The sequence below is a fragment of the Eretmochelys imbricata genome, chromosome 4 (assembly GCF_965152235.1).
Source record: "Eretmochelys imbricata isolate rEreImb1 chromosome 4, rEreImb1.hap1, whole genome shotgun sequence".
Lineage (NCBI taxonomy): Eukaryota > Metazoa > Chordata > Testudines > Cheloniidae > Eretmochelys > Eretmochelys imbricata.
The window spans coordinates 24,479,658-24,507,567 of record NC_135575.1 but is presented as its reverse complement, the minus strand read 5'-3'; the positions used below and the strand labels follow the sequence as shown (position 1 = coordinate 24,507,567).

Sequence of the window (27,910 nt, the reverse complement as noted above, 5' to 3'; positions counted from 1 at the left end):
ACCTGGTCTGTTCCATGGAACCCAATGGAACTGCAATCATGCTGGGTAAGAAACCGAAAGGTCTGTTTACGATTTCAATAGCTGCTGTTATCTTCTTCTGACCATGGTTGTTGACAGCAGTTAAACTCTTACATTCATCCCAATTCATTCTATAGTATTTATCAGGAGGGGAGAGATAATATGATCTTTGACTGTGGAGTCAGTTACTCGCCTGTGATAAAGGACCAGCTGATGGACATCCTTTTATTCTTTCATTTACCAATCTCTCTGTCTTCCCAAATGTATTCACCAGCACCCTTACGGCTAAAGACACCAGATTTTTCAATCAGTCTTATCTTTCATCTCCCCCCACATCGAATCAAGCAGCTTGTTCACTGCTTCAGACAAGTGGTACATTCCTGATCCTTATAGTGCTTTCTATTCACTTTTATAGTTTCAGGGACTTATATTTCTCCTTTCACGTTTATTTCACTAATGTTGTAAATTGTCTAGTTAATTGAATGCCTGTGAGAACGGGAACATAGGAATTGCCATACTGCATCAGACTAGTCCAGTATTCTGCCTCCTACTGTAGCCAGGACAAACTGCTTCTGGGTTTTCTTGTACTTTCCTCTGAGTGACCAGTTATGGAATAACCTGCCCATATGGGAAAGGTACATGATGGACAACTTTAGAAATTAGGGTCCTTTATCAACAAAATAGGTTCAGAACAGTCAGCAGCAACGTGACTTGTCTCACCACATCCCGCTAACTCGTCTCAGTCCCGTTCTGAAGGAACCATCTGGAGGGATAAGATGGGAGTTGAATCCCTATGCTTATCTATTCATTGAACACAAGGATGTCCTAACAAGGATGAAAATAATGCCAGTTGTAATTTGAGCCCCGGACTGAAATAATTAAATTTGTTTCCCTTAGGCCAGCAAACAGTCACCGAATGGCAAAAACTTTTGCTTTCTATCCACATCTTTTGCTTCCCATGTAATTGGGAGAATTGGCCACAAGTCTAAGGCTCGATTTCTCAGCCAGTCTGGCCTTTAATTTTGTGTGTAGGAAGTGTACAGGCCTAAATGAAGAAATTGCACATATGGAATTTGAGGCTGCCTTTTAAAAGTTTCACCCACAATGTTAAATTTAGGACAAGATTTTCAAAAACACAAGACTGAAGTTAGGTTCTTAAATCCACTCTTAGGCATAATAAAGAAAACAACTGGTCGTTATTTAAAAGTGCTGAGCAACCAGCAGCAGCTGCTGGGCACTCAGCACTTCTGAAAAATTAGGTCACTTATTCAGGAGCCCAACATCAGACTCCTGTCTTTGAAAATCTTGGGCTAGATATGTAATATATTGCTGCACGTATTTTTAAACACATATATGCATGAAATGATTTTCAGGAAGTATTAAAATATGGAGATTAGATCGTCTTTTTCTCTGAATATATTTGTGATGCAGCAGGAGCAGCTAAAGGAGAATCACCATGGGGAGTTTCTGAGTTTCATTACAAGAATCCTCCCCATCCCTATTATAATCCTTCTGAGAGTTCTGTGCTTAAATTTGAATTGCTGCCCATCGAGTCTTTTACACTCTGCTGTGGCTTCCTTGTTTCTGTTCAGAACATTTTAGAGCCATCTGCTGGAAAAAGTGTATTATTGCAGACATATTTAGAGTTAAGAATAGTTACTGTACTCTCTCTGCAATTCTGAGAATATTGTGTGCCCTAAGCCGCAGCCAGCATAGATTAAATCATTCGGGGGAAAGCGGGAGGAAATTGAATCCATGCACTTAAAATCAACTTACATTGCAATGCTGCATTTGGATGCAACCTGACCTACATTTACGAGGGTGCAGTTTGTCCTTTCCAGAAATGATTTGTGATGCATAATGCACTGTATGTAAGCAGACCTGAGCAAAAATCAGAACTTTTATCCTGTGAGGAAATTCCAACATTTCAACATTTGTTTTCATCACATATTGGGACGAAAAGGTGATCATTTTATTTTATTTATTTGAGGAACAAAATGTTACAAAACATTTTGATTTGGAGATGATGAAACATTTTGTTTTGGCATTCTTGACAAAAAACAACAACATTTCAAAATTCCCATATCAAAACATTTTGTTTTAAACTGACCTAAAACATTTCATTTCAAGTCAATTCAGCATTAAACTACGTTTTCCTACGGTGCTACATTGCTTCATGAGAGTTATAATTCAGAAACCTTATGACCTTGTTCATTCTTTCTTATGGGTCAGGCTCCCTGACTGGACTACATCTCCCATGATGCACTCATAGTCACGGGACTCCCATAAATGCATCATGCAGCCACAGTTCTACTGTGTAGAGAGGGCAAGGTCAGGAGAGGCCACATCCACCGCTCAGCTCTGTGTGAGACAGAACAGTGCATACATAGTCATTCTCTCTGCAGCGGTGTGAAAGGGAGGCCTGGGCACACGGCCATTGGCTCACCACTCTGCAAATTCACTGGCCGAAAGCCCTGTGTGGGAGGTGGGTGTCAGTGGCTTTGGAGTGGTTGGGCAGGATTCTGGAGAGAGAAAAGAGAAATACTTTGTCCTTATGTAACACTTTTCATCCGAGGCCGGCCCTTCAGGTGCTTTACAAGCATGCATTAATTAAGCTTCTCTATGCCCTTGTGTGATGTCTCATCCCATTTTTCTAGATGGGCAAACTGAGATGTGGAGTGGTTAAGTGACTTTCCCAGGTCACAGAGCAAGTTAGTGGAAGATTTGGGAGTGGAAACTAGGAGTTTGATTGTCGGTCACCAGCTGTAACCCAGCACAACTCCCCTTTCTATTTTTCTACACTAATATATAATGAATTGGGGTATAAACATCATTTCCCATATTTCCTTGATGCTGGACCAGTTACTTTGATTGTACTTTGCCTCCTTCTTAAGCCTTCATTTTTGTAATCTGTTTTTGTTAACGTTTTGTATTTTTTTTAAAATGTCAACTCTAAAAATGTCAAACAGGGGCTTTGGATATAAATCATGGTGGCTGATCGTGCCACATTAGGGCCTGACCCAACGCTCACTAGCTTTCAGTGCTGTAAGAGATATTCTCCCGACTGCTGGGGTCCCAGCTCTTCAATATTTCCCTCTCCTAGATGGGAATGGCTGTGGCTTCTCTACATTCCTCTACATTAATTTTTAATGACAGCCTCTATTCTACCACTGTTGATTGAATTCCCCACCACATCTAATAGCCTTTCTTGTAATATTCATTCATTTAAAATATGTATGCTAATGCCATATCTTATTTTTCAAGGGCAGTTTGTTTAAGGCCAGGAGCAAAGTAGTAGCAGTTATACAGATGTTAAATGACAGCACATTGCCATATGTTTGATCACCAGGGCAATGGTAAACGCTACATGCTTTGTATAAAAAAGGCACAGTTGTACGTAGGCCATGTATAATATCTGGTGTGGCTTTTTGTAAAAGTCAGTCAGCAGGTCCAATCCTGCTACCACTGAAATCAGTAACAATTTTTCTATTGACTTCAGTGGTAAAACGGATCAGGCACATTATCTTATCTACCGGCTGAAATATATTCCAAGCGGATGAATCTCAAAAGGCAAAGGGGTCAGCCTACTATAGGTCGATTAATTTTACAGTAGGTACACAGTGAAAGACCTTGATTTAATATCCCCAAGACTGCAATTCTGTACGCCCTCTCTGCCCCCCAGAAAGGTCAGACAGAAGTAGTGAAGCATTTAATACAGATTCCAGGTTGCCGTATAATAGAATCAGAATCAAGAGTTCGTGAGTTTTATTTATTAAGAGAAGAGCTGGGGAAGGTAATTTCTCTCTCCCTCTCTCTCTCTGAATAATGTGGCATGAACAGTAAAAATTGAAAGCAGGGACAGTAAATAAATGCTGCCAATCTGCACTTTTCTGATTTTAATGGATTTCATTCTGTTAGGAAAAGATCTGAACTAGACTGATTTTCATCTGGGGCTTTTGCTCTTGAATCAGATTGCCTTTTCTCTCTTTAAACTGAACTGGATTCAAATCAATACAACTCTGACACACCTTTGGGTTGACACTTTTCTCCACTGTACCCAGGGCAGCACTTCCACTCCAGTGATGTCACAATTTTATGTTTGATTCTGTAGGCTTGGCGGGTCATCGTCTGGGATCTGGAGATCAAGAAGAGCTTGGAAATCAAATGTTACGCGTCTGTCTCAGAAGATTGAATATGATGTTGGAAGATAAATCTGTAATCAGCACATTACACTGCACATTTCACCTATGAATTTTTTTTACAACTACTTTGGAATGAAAGGAATTAAAAAAATCCCAACAACAAAAACCAAAAAAACCTTTGTATATTTTCAATACTAATGACTGATTCTGGGTGCCCAACTTCAGACATCTTAAAGGGGCCTGATTTTCAGATGAGGGTTAACTCAGTGCTTTCTTAAAAAAAAATCAGGCCTCTTTATGGTATCTGAGATTGGGCACATAAACATTCAGGAATCCAGAATATCTAGTTACTTTGGAAGGCCTGGGCCATAGTGTATGCTCTGCTGTTTATAGCAAGATAAATTCTGAAGGGTGAAATCCTGGCCTCATTGAAGTCAGTGGGAGTTTTGCTATTGACTTCAACCAGATCAGGATTTCACCCAAAGTCTTTATTTAGTCCTTGTTCATGCAAATCTCCTATAATACAGAAAGAGAGAGTATAAATTGGGTAAGAACTTCAGAATTAGGTCCGGTGTTATCGTGAAGCAGACTTTGTACTGATGGTAACATTTCTCTCCGAAATTCATAAAGAAGCGCTCTCTCTCTTTCTCTCTCTCTCACACACACATAGTGAAAACCACTAAAAGCTTAAGCCTTCTCTCCCGTTCAGAAAAAGGTTTCATGAGGGCATTTCTGTCCATTCTGTCCATACTGATGTAATTACATAACACTAAAGAGCTGGTGTTTGCACGGTCCCTCCTCCTGCACGCAAAAACCAGCAGCTGTTGTGCACAAGGGAAGAGTGCAAATTGAGTAAGGACTCATCTTTAAGAAGTAAAATTATGCATAGTCCTAAAAGATGGGCATGACTATGAATAATCAACAACGTAAATATATGGAGTTTGGAATATTAATTCTGGTTCAAAATATTCATAGCCATCCACTCCCTCTGCTCGGATTCCCAGGATCCTCATTAGGTTTCCTTAGCCACATACGGCTATCTCTCAGGCTCCAGTGATCATCTTGCAACTTGGCTTCTAGATGCCTTCTGCTTTCCTGTATACCCTAAAACATCTTTCTCTTCCCGCAATGTGAAACTATGGGGCAGGATGTTGGTAACAGCAGAACGGCTGAGAGTCTATTCTGCTCCCCACTGGTGCTCCATCCAGACCTCACGTTCTTAGTGACTTCCCCTCAATGGAGTTTCTCAGAGTTTATTTTCCAGCAGAGATTGTACAAGATTTGAATAGGGAGGTGAACTTTGGTCCCTCAAGGAATTGACTTAAGGTGGAAAACCTTGTGGAGCAGGACAGAGATGGAAGCTTGGTGAAGAACTGAGGGAGGATGGGAAGAGAGAACCCAAGAGCCAATCTGAAAATCAAATGAAGGTAGATATAGCTGTGTAACTGTGCTGCCTCCGTTTGAGGTGTACTGCACCTTTATAATTAAGAACTTTGCCTGAGTGCAGAGAAAGTAGCCATTTTGTTCTCAGAGTTGCTTGGCCCATCAGGGAGACCGCATACATTTGCCACACTTGCTCTTGGGCATTTGGTCTTTCTTGTTTTTTCCCCCCTTAATTTCATACAAGAATCAGTCTAGACTGGAAGCTAGTGTGTGTGTTTATGTATATTTATATATGTATATATAAAATCTCCTCTGCCCCTTTTAACATTCTAAATATAAACGCCAAACAGAAGCAGTGATAAAAAATGCTACTGGCTACTAGACACTGTTCCCAGTGAGAGGGCTAAAGTTACAAAGTTTGGGAGCTCTGAAGATAGCTGCCACAGAATTCTCAGTCCTTTTATAGCAGCACAATCCCAATCTAAATGACTGCTGGAAGAAGGCAAACTCGAAGACTAAATCCACCAGGTTTGTGTCGGAAAATATCCTCCCAGTGAACTCTAAAATGCTATTTTGTTTTACTCTACAGTTAATCTCAACACTGTCTCACAAGGGATAGTCTTATATCATCTACTTTTCTGCAGCTGCCAGAAGCTCTCCCTTTGTCCTACAAATGGCCGAGCTCTGACTAGTAGAGTAAGACTGTGTACAATACTTACTTAAACAACCAGCTGAAAGAGCTTATTTTCCTACAAAGGCATCCTGAAATTTTTGAATTAATAATAATTTAAAAAACCCTTAAAAGAGACAATGTTACAACTGCAAGATTCATCACATGCACAGTGTATTAGTAACACATGTTATGGCCTTCCCCAGAGCCACTTAAAGCATTCCCAAAATGCGGAGCGTAATTTACCTGCTACCGATAGGCAGTAGCAAAGCCACAGGCAGACTCCAGCACGCGATGTTTATACAGTACAAGAGAATGGTATAGTCTAGTGATCATAGCCACAGATGGAGAGCCAATAAGTCCTAACTTCTGGATTAGAACAACTCAGACACACTTAGGGGATGTCTCCCTTTGCATACCCCAAGTAGCAGCGGAGGTGTAATAGGGAAACCACCAAAGCACACACCAGACCAAATTCAGAAGACTCTGGCAATAAAACTTTTTAAGAACAGGCCATTAGCCTGGGTTGGAGGTTATCACAGACAAGGAAAGAAGGAGCTGAAGGTGAGATGAAGGACTGCAGTGTCCAACTTCAATCTACTCCTAACCTAAACTTGAATCCTGTCCTCTGTACACAATCCTGCCACTAAGTGGATGCATGAAAAAGTCCAGGCCAAACTGAGGGGCTGGAAGATAAAGCTCGTCTGAAACAAACAAACAAAAAATCAAATTGTGAAAATTTTCACTAAAACAAAGGACAAATGTTTCGCAAACTTTTTTGGAAAAATGTCATCCCATCCCCCCAATCCTGCCCGAACTCTACTAGCAGGTCGTTGAAAACTAACGTTTGTAGAATCCAGTGAGGCAATCCAACCACAGCCCCGTCAGAGGGAATAAACAATATGACTATGCTTAGCACAGTGAGTGGGTCCTAATCAGTAAACTACCCCCAGGGCTCAGTCTTCAGCCAACTCCAGTTGCAACAGCTGTGACTGAGATGGTTTTTTGAATTCTCTCTTTCACAGAACGTTTCAGAACTTAAACATGCAATGACAACACAAACATCATGGTTCTTAAATGGCCATATGCCACACAAACAATCAACTCCCCCTCACCCTTTTGTAAGACAGTGAAACTTCTGCTGCCTTCAGTAGGAGTTATAATTGCTCACTTCAGATTTGAATTTGATCCCTACAGAACAGGTGTTAAATTACACAAATTTTGCACCTCCACCAAATACCAACTCCGTTCCGGTAGCACTGCTTTGCTAAACCTATGTGCACCCGTTTCCTGGCAATATTACAGCTCAGTCTGGCCCACTGCCTTCAGACCACATGCTGCGCGCACCGTTTGTGTGGGGAAGGCCTCGTGATTGTGGTGAAGCTGTGGGTGTGGGGAGCTTGAAAGGAAGCTGTGTGTGGGAGGCTCTGACCACATAGGTGCTTTCATCTGGAGAAGGATCTGTACTGGCAGAGGGAGTGCCACACTGAGGGACTGCAAGTGCCCAGCTGCTTCTAGTATAAGAGTGTCTGCATCAAGTCCGTCAGTCATTCCCTGGCAGGGATTCCTTTCTTCCGTGGGACCTCTTCGAACTCCGACACAAAACCTGGTTACCCTGACGGGCGAAGGGCCAGTATTTGGTCCTTGGTATAGAAGCTAAAGAGCAATTTGTACCGAGTTACCTACTACGTTTTGCTTCAGAATTTTACATTGATATGATCAAAGAATCATACAAGATGCTTGTCCCACCATATTTGGCTCAGGGCTATAAGCAGGATGGATTGAATTGCTATTTTTCATTCAAAGTAATAGCAGGTTACCTGCTGATTCATAATTAAAGTGCATGCAAATGCTATTTCTGAAAAGGATTACGCACCTCACAGGACAGGCTCCAGTAGTCCAGGTACATGGCTTCGCTTTGCCTGATGTCAAGGTTTCCATGTTGTCCACCACGACGGTAGGTAAGAGTCTGGTGTGGACATAAGCACACCAGTTCCTGTATGAGAAAGAGGGAACAAGCTTAATTGATTTTTAAATCACAACTGTGATATCCAAATAACATTTCCCCAAATACAATGGGAACATGATCCTTCAAGAGGAAGGATGGCCTTGTGATTAAGGCAGGGGACTGGGATACAGGAGATCTGGGTACAGCACCAAGCTCTGTCATAGATTTCCATGTAATTTTGGGCGACTCACTTCATCCCTCGGTGCCTCAACTCCCCGTCAGTAAAAGGGGGATAATAATTCCTTTCTGCCCTGCTGTAAATGTTGGGGCATGGACTGTTGCTTACTAAATGCTTGTGGAGCATCTAGTACAAAGGGATCTTAATATCAGTTGAGGCCTTTAGGTACTACAGGAACACAAACAAATAACAATAACAGTATACTTCAGCAGGCATTTTCTAGCTTTGAGGTCATAGAAACTTGTTCTCTGGGATTCACAGAAGCGGGTCCTGGAGTTTCAGCATTCACACATCTATCAGTATTTCTATTTCATTGATCGGTTTTCACACCCCACATTTTTAACCAGTTTTAATATTTACCCACTTTGTGTTGTGCTTTGAGAGCCTTACAGGAAAGGTACTATGAGCACCGAGCATATGGTTGGTGCCTGAGCCCAACTGCACTTGTGACTGCTGGACTACAGAGATTTGACATCCACAGAACCTGCTCTCTATTTTGAGAGGTACTTCACACTCAGCAGCACTCATGTATACCACATTATGGGGCACGCAGACACAGCCCGTATTATATAATTATTGAAGAATGTGCTTCATATAAGAGTTGTTGTGTAGTTTCTTTGATCTTGTTTCTCTTACTCATTGTATATTTCCTTGGGGGTTTACATCAGGAAAAATATGTCTTTTTAACTGGGGGTGTAAAAACTCTGTGCTCTCGTATGAGGCTCTGTTTATATTCTCTTTCCTATGGCTGGGACTCGTAGCTTCATTCTTTTGTGTCAGTTTGCAAACTGCATCAATAAATATTTGGAAAACATAAATGCAGCCTCCAACAGTAAACGTAAGGATCAGATTCTTCTCTCACATAGAGGGTGTTAATCAGGAATAATTCTTTCGATGTCTATGGAGTTACACTCATGCAAAACTGGTGTAAGTAAGTGGAGAACCAAACACTATAGTCATAGCAGAGAGATCATAAAACCACTTACAACAACCATGGGATTGTATGGGACATAAAAGTCCACCAATGGAGTGAGGAAACAAGGGAACTTCAAAAATTATCATAGTTATTCAAAATAAAAATGACACGTTTGCTAACTCCCTATCCTGTGATATACAGGTGAGTTAGGTAAGGGGGAAAAAAAGGCACAGGTAGCCCCTTCCATCCCAGAACACTTATTCAGCAGTAGGAAAAAATATGCTCCTAGCAGTCTCTTGCTATTGAGTGGTAGCAATGAATTCTGGCTGTAGCACCTGCTGGTGCTCTGTAATCCTAAGGGAACACAGCCTTCTATGCATGAACGTGGCCAGGCCTCTTGCCCTCCTGTGCATATGAGGTGGTTGGCAACACATGCTAATGTGTTGCAGGTTACACCCATTTAGAACGTCAGTCCTCAGCGTGCACCCCTCCAGCACCTGAACCACCATGCTTTGCATGTCCAACCTTTGCACCCGGTATAGCTCAGGTGAGGATTCTACATGGATAACAATGAGATCAGAGATAGTCCTTATCTTTGACACACAGTACAAAGGTGAACTAAGTCTCCCATCATAGATGTGGGGTGAGTATTATCTCCTTTTTATAGATATGGAAAAAAGACTGGATCAAAGTGAGTCATGGTATTCAGAGGTGGAGCTCCTACTGAAGCCAGCTGTTTATGCTCAAGCTGCATTTGGTATGTGGCTTATAATTTTATGTGCCCCATCTATGACATGGAGAGCTTGATTTGCAGTGGTGCTGAGTATCCTCAGTTTCAACTGTTGCAGGTATTCAGAATGTCAGAAAAATCCTGCCTCTGAATTTCTAAAGCTGGCCACCCAGCAGCTAAGGCACTCAAAAGTAGAGGCAAAAATTTAAAACGGGGCCCAAAATAACTCACTCAAAGCTACAGTGAGTCAGTGGCAAGGTTAGAATTTAAGAATTCCTGGCTCCCTCACCTGTGCTCTAACTGCTAGATCACACTTCTCCCCACAGAAATAAATTAATTAAGATAAAACTGGTAGCACTCTTAAAATTAGATATGTTTTTACACTTGAACAAAGGACAAAATGAAAAAAAAGAAAGCAGCCACAAGAAACAATTTTAAAATACATTAAAGGCCTGAAACACAGAGAGTGTTTACTTTTCAGAAACGTAGCCTACTTTTTAAGATTCATAGTGCAAATCCACTAATCATAATTATGGAGAGTGGAAGAGTTACTGAAACTTGCATACATCTTTGTTGCTGGATGCATTCCAATGGGGGATGGGAAAGGAAGCAGCCAAGCCCACTCCAAAATATTGGCTAAGCGTTGTTTTGTTTAAAAAAAAAGTCAACATCAATTTCTGATCTCCGTAAAAAATTAACTCTAGTGTTGCCTGCAAAGAGCATTTGTATTTAAAACGGTTAAACTGATTTCAAGCTGCATCGGGCAATGGCTGAAGTGGTTCTCTGTAGCCTAGCAATCTTTGATCAGCCTAAATTGGAGGAAATATGGATGGTAAAAGAGCCCCTGGTGAGACTCATAATTAGGTTTGTGCTACCAATGAAATAAGCTCATTAAGTGATGTTGAAAATGTAAATATAATTTTGAAACCAAATAGTCTGAACAAAATTTAGGTTTAAAAATAGAAAATGAAGCATGACGGAAGGATGATGACAGGGAGTGTAAAGGCAAAGGCAGCCACTCAAAACAACTGTTTTGCATAAAGTGAATTTAAACCTGAAAATCCTCTTTACCTTTCATGGAATAATTTATTACAGATTGGAAATACTGATTTCTAAACCTGTGGGCTTTGTCACGACCTGCAGTTGCTATTGCCCTCCTTTTGCACTAACTTAGATTTGATTCGTGAAACATTGTATTTAAAAAACAGAAACAACCACATTGGTAGTAACAGTGGAAGATCCCTGGGTGGCCTAAAGTCCACGTAGCAGCTTTTCACAATCCTCTTGCAGCTCCCTGCATGCGGGGGCAGGAAAACACTGCTGGAAAGAGGCTGCAGTAAGAGTACCCCTACGCTCCCACTGTTCCTGGCTGCTAGAGAACACCCTTTTGGCAGGGCCAAATTTAGGATAGTGTTTGAGTGTAAAGCCAACTTTGCTCCACAGCCACTTAGTCCTGCACCAAGTGCCTCATGGCTAAATCTGAGAATCAGAGCCATATTAAGTAATGACAAGGACATTTGTCTGGCTCGCGATAAAGGATCAAATTATAGTGCACTGCAGATGAAGGAAAGCAGGAAGCCTGCTCCTCTCTCCCCAGTGCTCCAATATAAAAAGCAGCCGTGCTGTCCCATGCTCCTTACGGTGCATGCCAGGAGAGTTTGGGGTTGTTGAGGGAATCCATGCTGGACCTACAGGAAAGGTTAGCAAGCATCACTCCCACTGGCACCAATGCAAGCATTATGGAGACTCAGGGTCCAATTCTCCTGCCAGTGCAAGCTAAGAAGCCAATGTAAATAATTCTCATGTTGTAGGGTCTTGGGAGTGGGACTAATCAGGACCACGAAGCATCCAGTCCCCACCTCTCATGCACCAAGCACATTGCCATGCTGTGGCACATATTCACTAATAATGCATTTTCCTCCTTAATAGGCAGAACTTGTTTCTGAAAGTATTAAACTAACTACAGGGTAGGGACACTTGCTTACCCATTTGTAGCTGACTGAGCCATCTCTGAGTAAATGGTAATAAGCTCATGATATCATGGTGTGGATGGAGCAGGAGTATAAGCAGCATTTTTGACCTTCAGAATGATCTAATCCCCAGAAAAAATGCTCTCTCTCTTTCTGTGGAGTAAGAACAAGTAGCACACGAACCCTGAGCTGTGGCGCATCCTTAGGAGATGAAAAGTAGCGAATATCAGTGCTCGCATTATTTACTGTACTTTTGTTTAACCTTTGATAAGAAGATAAGAATGGCCATAGTGTGTCAGATCAATGGTCCATCTAGGCCTGTATCCTGTCTTCCAACAGTGGCCAGTGCCAAATGCTTCAGAGGGAATGAAGAGAACAGGGCACTAACATACGATTCATCCCCTGTTGTCCAGCCCCAGCTTCTGGCAGCTGGAACACCCAGAGCACGGAGTTGGGTCCCTGATCATCTTGGCTAATAGCTGTTGATGGACCTATGCTCCGTGAACTTATCTAATTCTTCTTTGAGCCCAGTTATCCTTTTGGTTTTCACAACATCCCCTGGCAACCAGTTCCACGGGTTGACTGTGTTGTATGAAGTAGTACTTCCTTTTGTTTATTTTAGACCTTCTCCCTATTAGTTTAATTGGGTGATACCTGGCTCTTGTGTTATGTGAAGAGGTAAATAACACTTCTTTATTTACTTTCTCCATACCGCTCATGATTTTATGATAACATTCATGATAATGAGCAGACATAATTCACTGACTGGCTGAGATTCTGAAGTTATCATGGATTATGGATCGTGTATGTTGAAGAAAGAGATGGTTGGGTTAAAAAGCAAGATTGCAGGGACAGAAACGTTCATCTTGAAAGTAAAATGTATGTTGCTCATTCTTGGGCATCCTGGGATCTGCACATGATTAAGTCCATTGCTGAATTGGGGTTTAGCAATAATACCAACTCCCCTTTCTAATGTGGTTGGAGCAAGTGACGTTCTTCCCACTGCCCCAAATCCAGTTAAAAGCTAGCAGAAGGCTAGTAAATCATAAACTTGGCTCAAGCACAGGGTTCATTGGTGAAGGTCTGTTCTTAATTTCTTTGGTTTAATGTCTGTCTTTTTCTAGGTGCTGAAACCACCCTTTTCTGGGCTGATGAATTTCTTTCAATGTCTGTATTAAAATCTTCCATCTCAGTATATCTATTTCACCCACTAACAGTAACAGCCAGCAGGTGGCAACCTTTCCCAACATATGCAGCTAAAGGACCCATGCACAACATTTCACTCACTATATCCACACAATGAAATACACCAGAACGATTCACCTTGCCCCCCGCACTGCAGCTTTTCTCCTGTTTCCCACTGTGTAGTGTGGTGTGTGCATGTGAGAATCTTAGATTTTTGCTAAGAGAGCTTCCCCATATGAATAACAATTGTTTTTTAAAAAAAAACAATTTATAACATTTTTGCTTTCTAAACAGTATTAGAAAAAATATTTGTTAGGGTCATGGCATCCAGAGAAATAGCTTTCCACTGAAAGTGCCAGATCCTCCAGAGGAACAGAGCAGCGAAATCTACTGAAATCAATAGAGAGTCACCAATTTACCCCCGCTGAGGATCTTGTCTCCTTGTGAGCCAGAATTGTTTAGCTGCACTTCGTGGTTGTGCAAAATTCACACACAGCCGTAAAGGTGCTCCTAAACCCATCTGTTAATATAATAGATTGCCTTGAACAAGCAGAATGAGGACCAAGCCAGGGTTGTAGGAACGATAGAGATCACTTAACTGTAATTAAAAAACAAGAAAAAAATATTCTGTTTAATTCCAACAACTGCAAGAAAAAGGGGATATTTTTAAGTGGGGAGATGTGTATCCTGCTTTGGAGCAGTTCAATCAGCCCCCTTTCTGTAAGGAGGCTAGCCTTGCAAAGTTGTCATGAAAATTTACCAGCCCACTGACAAAATCAGCTTGTTCATTGGGGAATTGTACCAAAGGCCATTGAAGCGAATGGGGGGAGTATTTCTATGGGCTTTGGATCAGACCCCTTATAACTAGGATGACTGATGCAAATGTAAAGTGAAATGTGATTTATTCAACCATCAAAAAAATGTTCATTTCCCTGGGGCAACTGGGAGAGTGGACGTTTATGAGGCTGTAAGAACCATTTCCGTATCATGTTGCCACTGTAAATCCATTACAAAGCAAAAAAAAAGAACATCCACTGCCAGCTCTGCAACTTTGCTTCCATTTGCTTAGAAACACAGATGATGCGTCTGAACAATCCTTGCAACTGTTCCTAAACCCTGGCAAAATGCACACTCCCGCTAGCCAAAAGCCCAAAGGGCATGGGTTTAGTTCTGCTCCCTTACTTGTTTTGTACCACTGCTGAAAAGGGGTTTATTTTTATCCACAAGTAAATTAGATTACTTAGCTTTTAACTCATGCGATATTGAATCTGCACAGTTGAACTGCATTGAACCATGGGATTACTGTGTAGCTGAAGGAATACAAAAGGACCTAGATCTGGAGCACTAATTAAAGGCAACACATAGCTCTGTGATTGATTCAGATGATATTCACTGTATACATTGCATGGAATAATGTAGGAGATACAGAGCCTCATTCTCCCCTACTTTGCACTTTGTGTCATCATTTACACCAGTGCAAAATGGTTGTAAAATGCTACCCAATGAGAATGGTAGCATATTACACCTGCTGTGCACTGATATATACGTCTCCCCAGGATACAGGGCTGTGGAGAATCAGGCTCATAGAATAGTAAAGTAAAATGCAGGAATAGGGGTGTTGGGTCCAGCATTCTTACCATATTCCAACTTGTGAAACCTCATTGCATCTATGTAAATTCCCCTTACAATTTAAACGGGATATGAGCTTCTTCACTTTCTTTCTCAGGCTCCAGTGCAGCAAAAGACTTAAGCACATAGTTAACGTTAAGCATGTGAACCTTCCCCTTGACTTCAAGTTAAGCACATGCTGAAGTGCTTTGTTAAAGCATGGCCCTACAGTGTTGTGTAGCAGTATAGTGTGCAAAGAAATACTACTTTTTTTTTTAAAAAAAGGATGATTTTCCTTTCCTTGAGTCTCAGCTTGCAGCCTTTACCACATTTAGCTACTCCGCATTCATGCTGGTAATTGGGCTAATTTTCTACTGCCTTACACTTTTTATAGTTACTTGCACCTGTTCAAAAGAAGTGCAGAGTGAGTGTAATATGCCAACCCTGGTATAGGTGAACCCTTGCATGTATTAGAAGTGGTCCCAGTTTAAATAAGGTGTATTTTTAAATCAAATGTTAAAAAAGTACAAACCCTTCTGTGGCTAATTTTAAATTGATTGACTTATTGATTGATTTAGATACTTAAAGGAGTCTGTGCCTGTTTAATTATTTCATTTTAAAACACTTTTTCTTAAACAGGTACATGTTTTAATTCAGAAAAGCTGAGAGAGAAGTATTCTGTTCCGGTAGCATCTTACACTCATTCTGCATAAACATAAATGCTTATCAAGGTGCAAGTCAGGATAGAATCTGACTTCAATGGGACTGCTCATGTGAGTAAGGGTTGCAATGACTATGTCTTTTATTACAAAAAATTAGCCTCGTAATAAGTTTTCCCCATCTGAAAACAGAGTTATTCAAGGAACACTTGTTAGGTTGAGTCAGGCCTTGAATTTAGATTATGAAGAAACAAGATGTTACAAAGCCTATGATTAATAGAAATGTATCCATACTTTTTTTTTTTTTTAGAAAAGATTCCAATGAGAATATTTCTTAGTTTGATTGAAACAGCCTTCCAAGTATTTGTACTGAGAGAGTCTACACATTTATATAATGCAAATCAGCATACTCAGAGAACAGAAAGAAACATCACAGCGTTTTGCTACTGCCCCATAGCCCAAAAATGACAGGATCGATTTTTTCCCCCTCGATGATTTTCTTGGTATCCAATGGATGACACAATAAGAAGCTCTTCACCTGTTCCGTACCTAAAGACATGATGGATTCTCGATCGCCTGCACTCTTTGAGGCTATGTCCATACTATGAGCTAGGAGGGATGGGATTCTCAGCTCACGTACACATTCTTATGTTAGCTCAATGAGAGCTAGGCAAGTGCAAGCAGGAGCATAGTCGCACAGGCAGCCGTGGCGCTGCTTACCTATGCCGAATACGCCTCCACAGGGTTCAGGTGAGACTTTGTATTCAGCACGGCTGAGCCATGTTGCCACTGCCCATGCTACTGTGGCTACCGATACTCACGCTAGCTCTCATTGAGCGAGCAGAAATGTGTGTACATGACCTGAGAATCACACCCCTAGATCACAAGTGTAGATGCCACCAGAGCTAAGACTGGAGATCTTGTTAAAAGATATGCTGTAACTCAAGCAAAAGTTATGGACTTGATGGGGAAATTATTGGATGAGGTTCTGTGGCCTGTATCATGCAGGTCAAAGTAGATAGATGTAACAGCCCCTTCTAGCCTTAATATCTCTGATTTTATTAATCTTAATTGAAAATAAAAAAAATGCTTAAACGACTAGAAATGGACTATAAAAAGTGAAAGTGACTAGTCTATTTTCATTGTCCATGCTAAACGGAATGCAAAAAGGAAACTATATGTGAAGTAAATTTGCAGAATTCCTTCAGCTCAGATCACTTTGCATGTAATGGTACCACATGCAATGGAGGCTGTCTTTTAAATATGTAGTTTTTATTGTGAGAGAGAGCACTCTTGTTGATACAGAAGAATAGTGGAAAATAAAGGTGTACAATTTGTTTTCTCAGGATTCAAGGCCCTGACATTTTTTCCTGCATTCTCCAAAACAGATGCTTTTCTGTCATCATTCATTTCCTTTGTTGCACATAGCATGTTGAAATCTTGGACAATGAACAGTCCCTTTGTTTTATTCAAATTTTGATTTAACATCATGAGCCATTAAATCTTCTTTCCAATGGTGCAGTGTCAATCCTCAGCTTCCACTCACCTATTAGCTGATCATCATTTCTAGAGATCAGTAAACTTGCTCAGATAAAATAAGGACCATCCTGTGACTGACATGACAGATAAGATGGGGTGGGATTTGAGACCTTTACTCCACTATTTCAAAGTCCAACTGCCAGGTACGCCTGACCTTTCTGAGCTCAGTCAAAATAACCAACATTTCCTGCAGTCAAAGTGTAAACTAACCATTCAAAAACACTTCCATTAGCCTAGTTTGAGAGTAAGCCCTCAAAATACAGTTGAGAAACCAACCTATATCCATTCTCTAAAAAGATCATAGTTTCAGTTAAATTTGAGATCTTTTCTCTCGAATAATTATCTCCCATTACCTAATCAGCCACAAGCATGAAGTCCCATATGCTATCATCCTTTTAACTTACTGCCTACTTTTGTAGATGATATTTACATTGCTTATGTTAAAACATACCATAATGCTTAGGGGGACAAAGTTTCCCCTGGATAAACCCAAGTATCCCCCAATTACTTCGGTGATTTGAGTACCATCACCTTCTCAGTAACAGTAGTTAGCAGTTCAATGTGACTGCATGGAGCTGAGGACAGGATAAGGCCCTGATGCAAAACCCACAGAAGTCAATGGGAGTTTTTCCAGGGACTTCAGTGGGCTTTGTATCAGGCCCTTAGTACTTACTAGGAGCACAAGTGGCAGAATCTTCCCTTCCTTCATTTTCAGTATGAAATCTGCCTTTTAAACCACTTTCAGCACACAAGAAACAGGCGGTAAAAGAAAGACCTTATGAGAACATATGGGGATACCTAGCTGCTGTTCTTTTTCTTGACACATTTATTCTAAGAATTAGTGCATTAATTTTCTAAAGTGTTAATTGCATTCATATCTGTGAGAGTTCATATTTTCTGTGCACCTGATAAGAAATACAGCAAAGAACTGAATGTCAGACCTGTGTGAATGGTTTGGAACTAAATCCTAACACTAACTGGCCAAGTTGTTAGTGTAATCTTAATCTGTATAATGGGAAGAAGTGACAATAATGTGAGAAACTTGCTGCTCACATGGAATGTGAAACAAAGCGTATGTTGACCATTAAGACAAAGGGCCTATTGTTAAGTGACCTAAACCCCTATCAAACTTTAAGAATAATTTTCAATAATAATGTTAAATTGTGCAACCTTTATGAAGAGTGGAAAATTTAGTTTAGGAAGAGTAGAATGTTTCATATAATATCCTGTGTATCAGAAAAAGTGTTTTTAACTGCAAAATGTACTAACCACATTACTGTGGAAAGTCTTGATAGTGCAATATGTACTTGGAAGTTTGCAACATGTACCAGAGAAAAGGAGGTATATGTAAGTGTCATGTGTAAAAAGGGAAGTTATGGCTTGACAACAATGTGTCTATAAAAGATAAAGTTTGGGTTACTGATCCAACAGACAGAACTGGGACCAGACTGTCATTCGTATCATTGGTTGCAAGCTTTGGTTCCATAAAGATTAGGTATCATACACCTCTTCTTATTATGAGCTATTCTTAATAATATAGGCAACTTTATTAATAAAGGCAATCACGCTTGACTACTTCTATCTCACGATTTTATTGTTACTAAGACCGAACCACTAAATACTTATGTTCTTATGTGTTACCTTTAGATAGAGAATAAACAAACATCTCTATCATTAAAGTAATTAGTATAATGGGGAGAGCGGGAGCAGTTATTACCACCTTAAAAATATTGCAGACTTGAGAAAGCAGAACCATCTGAATTTAGAGCATCACTTCATCACAATCTGATCTGAAGAGGAAACTAAGTACCCCAATTTGGCCTCTTACTGAAGGAGCTAAGGGAAGAGCTATACCAAGAGTATTCCTCTGTAATAAATGCCTAGTTCATGTTGCAAAAATGCCACTTGGAGAGATGGGCTGGATTCCTTTAGTACTGTATTTCCAATACCATAGAAAACAGAGCCTGCCACTCCAATACCTTGTAATCTTAACCACCAGCCTGAGGCTTAGAAAACCTGCATTTTAGATGTTGCTGTTTTTCTAAGCCACAATGTTTGTTTTCAGCAATTAGCATTTTCACTTAAGTTTCATAATTACAGGGCAGCTCACGTAACACCTCCTTCTTTCCTTCCTGAGCGGTTGCAGGCAAAGATAAGTGATAGTTTTTAGTGTGTTATGATACCTGCAGAGCAGAACTCCAACAACCTTAGGTAGCCTTTACTGTCACTCTGTGTGCCAAATCCCCAAAGTGACTCATCCCAAACTATATATTGTAGTTATTTGTAATGTTAATATCACAACTGAACTACATCACCTGTCCATTCATTCCATGCATGGGGCAGTACTACTGGGAGTGATCATCCATAACGTAACACTGTTGCAGTACTGATTCAAATAAATCAGTCTCCCACCATCTCCCTGAACTGTATCAGCCCTATTCAACCTAGCTAAATGAAAAAGTCCATGCAGGTTGCAGGTTTTCCTTTGTCACCTTACAGAAGTATGTTTACTGACCCATCAGTACTTAACCATACTAAACCTTTCACTTCTGCATTCATCAGTGACTTTCTTGTAAGTATTCTCTGTTAAAGTTCTATTGGGACATTAGCATTTCCTTGCCACGGGGCTATAGTGACATATCAGGTAGTTACATGGACCAGCCATGGAGGTACATTATTACCCCTAATACCTAGCATATAACAAAGCAATGAGTTGGTGAAATAATGCCAGTACCTGGTTTAGCAATACGCTTTGGGCGTTAGGATCATAATGGAAGTAAATGTGCTCAGAATACACAGATAGGAAAATTAAAAACTGCTAGACTGGGGGATTAGAGACAAGGTTCAGGAATACCATCATGCTCCTTACACTACTGTAGAGGAATGGTATGTTGCAGAAGTACTCACTTAGGCTTTGGGAAGGAAGGTAGAGGACCACTCACTCTTCAAGTATCTCCAGCTAGTTACGAGAGCAATCTTACACAGGAGGCCTCTCTCCATACAGACCGTTGTGAAAGTACAGTAATCACAGCCAGCAGATAAGATAAAAAGCAGGGCTTAACATGGTGTGTCTTTAAAATACAGGGATATCCAAGGTCTTCCGAAATCCACTCAAGAATCCCTCTCCTCTGAACTTAAAAATCCAGAAAGGCCAGATTCACCACCATGTGCAACTCTGGTGATGCAAAGCGTCCATAAACGTGGCTTAACCAATTGGTTAAACCAGGTTTACAGCTATTCTCTGTCATCGAAGCAGCCAGATTATACTGGTGAACATTGCACATCAGTTTTTATTTCTATGTACACTACACATTCCTCCTTGTCAAAAACATCACAAAAAACATACAGGGAACTGCTGATAATTTCAGAGCACTGGTTATGTCTAGGAATTGCTGCAGCACACACATCAGCTATGACAACTGAGCAAATCCATCATGGTTGTTGGGTTTATTAAACCTTTCTCTGCTTAATAGATGTAATAATAGCAATGAGCAGCAGCATAGTCGGGGTGGAAGGGTAGGTTTATAGATGTCTCAGACCCTGTATGGATTAGCCTGTGACTGGCTCTGTAACCCCAACATAATAAAATCATTACACTACCACTTGCAGTGAAATATTGCAGTAATCTAACCTTTGTTGTAAATTAATACCCTTGAGTCATATTAGACTCCAGGGTGTAGTTCCAAAACAACTCTTGATTTAATTTTTATTGTGACTTTCTTGCACATGGCATTTTAAGTATTTAAATGACAACTAGTCCTAAAACAGTAAATTGCTATCAATTCAGGGTTTGGTTTTTTACAACACTTACATCAGTAAAACCCTATAACAGTTGTCAACCCAGTGTTGTTAATATTAAACAGCAGCTCTCTCTCCGAGGCCCACTGAAAGTCAATTGTAAGGTTTTGCGCTTCTATAGCACTTTCCATTTTAGGAACGTAATTAAGTCCAATTCCTGAGACCAGTGGCCAGTCTGAATAGCCATGCTCGGCTTGGATATGGGAAAAGGATAGCAAGATCTGTTTAGCTGCAGTCATGCTGCTCTGCCCACATGAAGTCAATGGACTTACTCTGAATGTACACTAACTGAGAACAGAACTGGGCCCAAAATGATCACATATATCATCCAGCAAGTCAATTTGAGCTGGAAAATTAGCTTTGGTGCAGGTTGTCCAGTCAACTAATATTTGTGTTATGTGGAGTCAACAGTAGTAATGTGCTTAACTAATTAATTAACTTAGTAGATAACAAGGAGACAGAGACAGGGTCTCTGACTATAATCCAGTTCTGAACAATGTTCAACTTTGTGTGTCAGGCTCCATTTTTCACTGCTCAGGCCCACCTCTAATTAGCTAGCACTCCTTGAGTGTTCAATTATGGAAGCCCTGTGGTGTGGAATACCCACTAACTTAAAGAACTAAACCCTACTCTGTCACTCAGAAACTAGTTTGAGTGGTTGGTAACCTTTGGTATAGTGATGAGCGGTGGCAAAAAGTATTAATACTGTTCAATGGATACATTATGCCCCTCTTTGAGACTCATTTCTTCTGCATGCCCTACAAGAAAAGAACTACACTGAACAGAATACAAAATCAACCAAACCTCTAATTAGTTTTTCCCCTCTGAGTTTCTCTGTGAGTCCCATCTTCAAAGGGTCATTCGGTGAAAGTGAAGGTGGCTATTCAAAAGAAATACAAGGAAATATTTTTTCACATGATGTACAATTAGACTGTTGAACTCACTGAGGCCAAGAGCTTGGCCGAATTCAGAAATGCTTTAGACATCTATATGGATAACATGACAATCCAGAAATATAAAAGGAACTGCTTAAAAAAAGGTTATGAAGGGACAAAAACCCTCATGTGTTAGGGCTTATTGGGGGAGAGGAGGAAATTCTTTTCTGAAGCAGGTTATCCCATAACTGCCTACTGCAAAACTTTTTGCACCTTCCTCTGGAACATCCGGTCCTGGCCACCACTGGACGCAGGATACCAAACTACATGGGCCACTGCTCTGATCTGGTATGTTAGTGCCTATGTTTGGTGTTTCTGTCTACTCGAGTTGAAGCTCTTTGGCACAAGCACTGTCTTCATTGTGCATCACGTAGTGCTGAGCACATTACTGTCAGTTAACAGATATAACCCTGCCATTAGATATTATCATGAATGCCCCAATTAAAGGGACAATAACTTAAATCTCCCTGTATCCAGTAAGTATTTACCACATTTATGTAACTACATTAGGCTAGAAAACTAAATTTTAAAGTGGCTAATCCAGTTTTTAATTCTATTTCTGTATAGGATCCCCTTGTTTTTGGGTTGCCACATTGTTTGACTTTCTGCTATTATTTTAATGGATTTCTATAGTGAATTTCATTTTGCTTTGATTGTCTAGCATGAAGTGGCCTGGTGGGGGGAGTATTATCTAAATAAAGTGATCACTAATAATGATTATTTAGTACCAAATTTAAAACTATGATAAACTTAAGAAATAAAAAAATATTTCTCTTAAGCATATGCATACACATATACACAAACAAAGCAGCACACAGCGAACTGATGGAATTTTTCCAAAATTTGATTTTGACCATTTTTTGGACAAAATTTTGAATACTGACCAAAAGGAATGAATTTATGAACATGCTTGTGAAAAACAGGCATTTTTTGCATGCTGTAATGTATATGTAAATATGCAAAAGAACTTTATCTGAATTTCTTCATTGTCCCAGAAGACAGTTGGACAATAATCAAGGTTAGGTATCACTGAGGTATCACTGTCAAATTTCCATTTGACAGCACTGGAAACCGAGTTCCTCCCTCCACCAAATACATCACTTTTTATATGATAAATAAACTTATGTTTTTTCCCATATTATCTCTTCCCCTTCAAGGTCTCTGCCTATTGTGCACGAACCTTTTGACAGCAGTGCGCCTGTACAGATGATAACACACTGGGTTGCTGTGAAGGGTATGATGTCAGCTTATACAAGGTCACTGGAAGAGTCTGCTTCAAACTGAATGTAACAAAAGATTGATGTTCCCATTCAAAATAAAGTAAAGGGCAAGCTGGATTTCTAAATTAACTTAAAGATATGCATTTTAAAGCTATTAAAACCCGCTATTGATGTATTTGTGCTATGCTAATGTGTTACACAATGAAGGAAACTCAAAGAAAGCCTTATGTATTGATATCAAGTTTTACCTTGTGCCAGTCTATTTTTATTTAACACCATACTGCAAAAAAAAAAAAAAAAAGGGGGGTTAGCTGTAATCATCTTTAAGTACTTTGTGGGGATGTTAAAAACCCACATTTATTAAAAATAGTTAATACTTAGCTCTTAAATAGCACTTTCATCTCTCAGTCGATCTCACAGTGCTTAACAAAGATGGTCAGTATCAGAACCCCCAAATGTTAGAGGGGGAAACTGAGGCAGAGGTGAAATGATTTGGGGGTTCTGATACTGTCACAGTGGGCTAGGTAAACTGAAGTTAAACTGGATCTCTCTATTGGTGAGAGATCATGGAACTGTATCACCAATTTCATATTTGTTTGAATCAAGAAATGGGTGACAGCTTTAACCCTTGATAAAACTGAAGTCCCTAGGCTTTTCCACATTAATTCAGCTTCCAGCTGGTGTAACTACAGACTAAGAAGTGGCATTTCTCAGCTTTTCTAAACCCCTCAAACAGCCATAGCCAACTCCGGCAGACCTCCCTTTGCAGTATCCCACAAATTTCAATTAATGTTCACAATACCACCATGGTACATATTGCCCCTATTTTGTAGATGAGGAAATGGATATAGAGGGTCAAACTCAGCCCTGGAGTAAGTGAGTTCACTGGAGTCACACCCATCAGGGCTGGATGTGACTCAGAAGTAGAAATTACCATACCTCATGTTAAACAGTACCTTTTTTCCATGAAGAGCCCCATGAAAGCTAGTGGGGTTACTTGAGGACTAAGCTACTTCTCAACACAAATACCTTGTTTTGCTCAGACCCCATGCAGCAGGTGAAGTTGCAAAGCAAGAATTGGATATTGCATTCAGATACTCCAGGGATGAGTTGCAGTATAGGGCAATAAGATGGATCAGAATGCCAAACTCAAGCTGCATGACCTGTCACTCTGAGCTAACTCCTACAGTATCAGATTAGATTTCATCCTGATGGTCTTTAAGGTAGAATGGTTAATATTCTGCTTCTCATTCCAAGATCCTAATTCTCTGTCGTCCCATAATATAGGTCTAGTCATAACTATATGAGTATGTTTACAACAATTTAAGGAGACTGGGGTTCTATTCTTGGCTCTGTGACTGGCTTGCTGTGTGTCTGGGGTGGGGTGGTGGTGGTGGTAGTAATAGGAGCCAACATAAGAAAGACCCAAAAATTGGGACTGTCCCTATAAAATTGGGACATCTGGTCACCCTATAAGTGACTCACCCAAGCGAGTCTGCCCAGTGGTGAGATTATTCACTAAAGACAGTTGGTCTAACAAGTACCCAGTCATGAATGTTAACTGTGCTGCAATACCACTTGGTTTGGCTTTCAATTAAAATGTTTTGTTTGGCATCCTCATATTTTAATAGTTTGTGATCCCTTTAACAAAGAGACCAGGTGGGTGAAGTAATACCTTTTATTGGACCCACTTCTGTTGGTGAGAGACCCAAACAGAAATGCGTACAATAAGAGATATTACTTCACCCACCTTGTCTCTCATCTCCTGGGACCAACATGGCTTCACCACCACTGCATATCCTTTAAGAGGGGCAGTTCAAGAACACAAAGCCAAACATTTTTTAAAAGGCCTCTATGTTTGTGCACCCAAAGAAGTGGGTGTGCAATCTCTTGGACCCACAAAAATGAAAATTCAAGAGGGAGAATTTAGACACCACACTGCTCAATATGAGTGCCTAAAACAGCAGGCATAGACCATCTACAATAAAATGTGTGTTGTGGGCAGCTACTTAAAACCTTGAAATATATTGATCACAGATAATTAGGTTATTCCATCTACCATTCAAGTCATACATGACAGTGAGGACTTGTACATTGGGTTTAAAATAATAAGCATGACAGGATAAAACTCTGTAGTCTTTACTCATCCACTACAATGGGCATGATGTTAGGGGGCCAAAGGAACTTGGCAATCATGAGTTTGCAGTTGTGGGTGCATGGACTTGGATACACTGAGTGTAGACAGATCTTGAGTACGGACTACAGATGTTGGCTCTGGCTTCCTCCCACCCCAGCCTTTCTCAAATCCAAGTCCTATTGAAATCAATAGGAACTTTGCCTTTGATTTCAGTAGGACCAGGATATAGTCCATGGCCTTTATAAGCAGTTCGTAAGATAAGAGAATAAAATATGTCGCTTTCCTTACTTTCCTCGGGTAGTTTCAAAGCTGGATTTTTTGAAGTCAGCATCCTTCTTAGTGCTGGTGGCGCTATAGTACGACAGCCTGGGAGATCTGTTCCCTGTTCTTTGCTGGCTTTTAACAGCCCCTTCTTGGGGAGGTATCTTTCTAGGAGTGCTCTGTGGAAAGCTCCCTGTGCTGTTGGATAGGGTTCCTTGCTTAGGATTAGCACCACCACGATTTCCGTTTCCACTGGACTGTGTTGTAGGGGTAGAGGTTCTCTTCTCCTGGGTCCCTGGCAGGGTTTTCAATCCCTGAACCTCTTCTATGGGTGCAGGGGTGATTTTCACAGCATGTTCCCATGATGTACTTGCTGCAGCTGTTTGGGTCTCAGAAGGGGTGGATATAGGGGTTGCCATCAGGTTTCTGAGGCTGTGTGTTGCAGTAGGAGGTGAAGTCAAGTCTGCATGGCTTGGTTGGGTTTCACCATCCCTAGTCATGGACCAGGGCTTGCCAGTGGTAGCAGATTCCAGGCTGCCACTCTGTAAGTGAGATAGAAGCAATAAGAAGATTATCTCCTTCATCCTGTGTTGGTTTGTAAGAGTTACACGATGTCTTGCACGTATTCCTTGTGTGAGGATCCTGCAGCCGCCTTCTCCTCCTCCTGAGGCGCGGCTCTCAGAGTGAACCTGCACGGAGAGTGCTCTGCCAGTTTTGTTTCTGCAGAAGAGGAAACAGGTTTTTAGTATTTCAAAACTGACTGAGGAAGCTCAATTTCCTGTTTCTCTGCAACCTGTGCCCCCTTACAGGCCTGGAGCCTGGAAGCCTTAGGGGAAAAGAATAAAAAGGGTTATCTGCTGAAGCTACAGGATGAAGATTAATGGCACAATGTGTACATGGAAACTTTGTCAGTGAAGTTAGTTGGGGATGTGGGGGGGTGGGGGTGGGAAACAAAGCAGTTAAGTAATTTCCCTTTCCATGTATCCATGCACAGAACTGTCAAATGTGCCACTTAGTTGTTCATATTTGCTGTGAACTTGCTATGGAGTTCCCTAGAAAAGAACTTGGGTGGACTTCAATACACTGGTACATTATGTAATGTTTGCCATGTTTCTCACTGGATTTGAATACTCAAGCAAACAACTGCTGCAGGAATGGAGCTGGTGGGAAGAGATTGCCTTTGCACTAGACTGAAAAAGTATAAATGAATAGAACAACTTTATCTACATGCTATGAGCCAATACCTGACCCCTTCCTTGTAACACTACCCTGTAGGACCAGAGCACTTTGAAGTTTATGACAAGGAGTACTATAGTTATTATGGACGCATTAGCAGTAACTCCAGAGTTGAGGTTGCATTCAAATTTTGAATTTAAGACCTTTTTATATTTAACAATTGAATTTAATCTCAAAATTTAATATATGCTCTTTGTGGGTCAATTGAATTTTCTATAATAGCTTTGGTCAAAGATTTACTAACTTTAGCAGAGGAAACTTTTCTGAATGAACCTTCTTTGAATTTTTTCCCTACACTTATAAAACGTCCCCCCATCCTCTAACTAAAGAGCCACAGCAACTCTCACACACACACACACTTCCATTGCAACTCTGACACAGGCCATTTCTGAAAACATTAATTTTAAACACAAACAGACTTATTCCCTGTCCTCATTTTAACCTGCTTTATCTCTCAGATGAAAAGCCAGTGGACATTTTGAGTTCTATTGGCTAGTTTTGTCCTCTGATGCTGCCAGCCTGACTCCCTCCATCTCCACTCAGCACAGAGACCATGAGGAGCTAAGGAAGAAAAACAGGCAGCAGTAGGTATTAAAGAGAGCTTTGGGAGCCATAGGGAATAGACTGAAGATCTGTCAGGCCATGAAAGGTAGAGTGGGGCAGTCAGTGACTAATGGGGCTACGTTAAAGGTTCCTGCCTATGTATCAGGCTGATGGAGGGAATCAAGTCTTTATGTGGTTCATACAGACTCATCTCCCCTTAGCACTGATGATGTCTTGACTTCACAGTACAGCAGGCAACAGTGAACTAAGGAACCCAGGGGGGAGTTGACAGCATGCTCTACTCAGCACTAGACTGGCACTTCCTCCTGGTCACTGTGGGGAATAGCTCACTAGGTCAACACCCTTTCCCATAGCTGCTCACAAACCCGCACCTCTCTCTCTCACGCCACAAGCTGCTACTGCCTCTTTGTGACTCAGCCCTCCAGCCAGGTCACCGGATGCATTTTGCCCTCCTGGGGGTTGGAAAGTCTGTCTTTACCAGCAGCCCTAGGGAGTCTTCCCACTCCCTGCTTCACAGTGCCACTCTCTCAGCAGCTGGCAGGGAAACCTGGGCCCACCCTCTCCTCCAGGTTCCAGCTCAGGGACCCGCAAGTTAACAGTCAAGGTCTGGTCTTTTCTAGAAGATTACTACCTTCCCCTGAGCCCTGGCTTGCCTCCCCTAGGCTCCAAGTTTGTCAGCTCAAACACACCTCCCTTCTCCAAGGCAGTAACTACAGAGTTTCCTACCAGCCCCCTTTTGCTTCCAATCTCCTG

At 41.0% G+C, this 27,910-nt stretch overlaps 1 protein-coding gene across 2 annotated transcripts in view; it reads right to left on the bottom strand.

Moving 5' to 3' along the window:
- Positions 1-26,025, bottom strand: part of MMRN1 (multimerin 1) — a 59,852-nt gene extending 33,827 nt beyond the window's left edge. For both annotated transcript variants that reach the window (XM_077815027.1, XM_077815028.1), the window contains exons 1-3: positions 25,385-26,025; positions 8,090-8,209; positions 4,047-4,153 (exon numbers count right to left, since the gene is read on the bottom strand). In XM_077815027.1, the coding sequence (XP_077671153.1) occupies positions 4,047-4,153; positions 8,090-8,209; positions 25,385-25,941 (784 nt within the window). In that variant the 5' untranslated portion in view covers positions 25,942-26,025. The remainder of the gene's footprint in view (positions 1-4,046; positions 4,154-8,089; positions 8,210-25,384) is intronic.
- Positions 26,026-27,910: the final 1,885 nt, after the last annotated feature.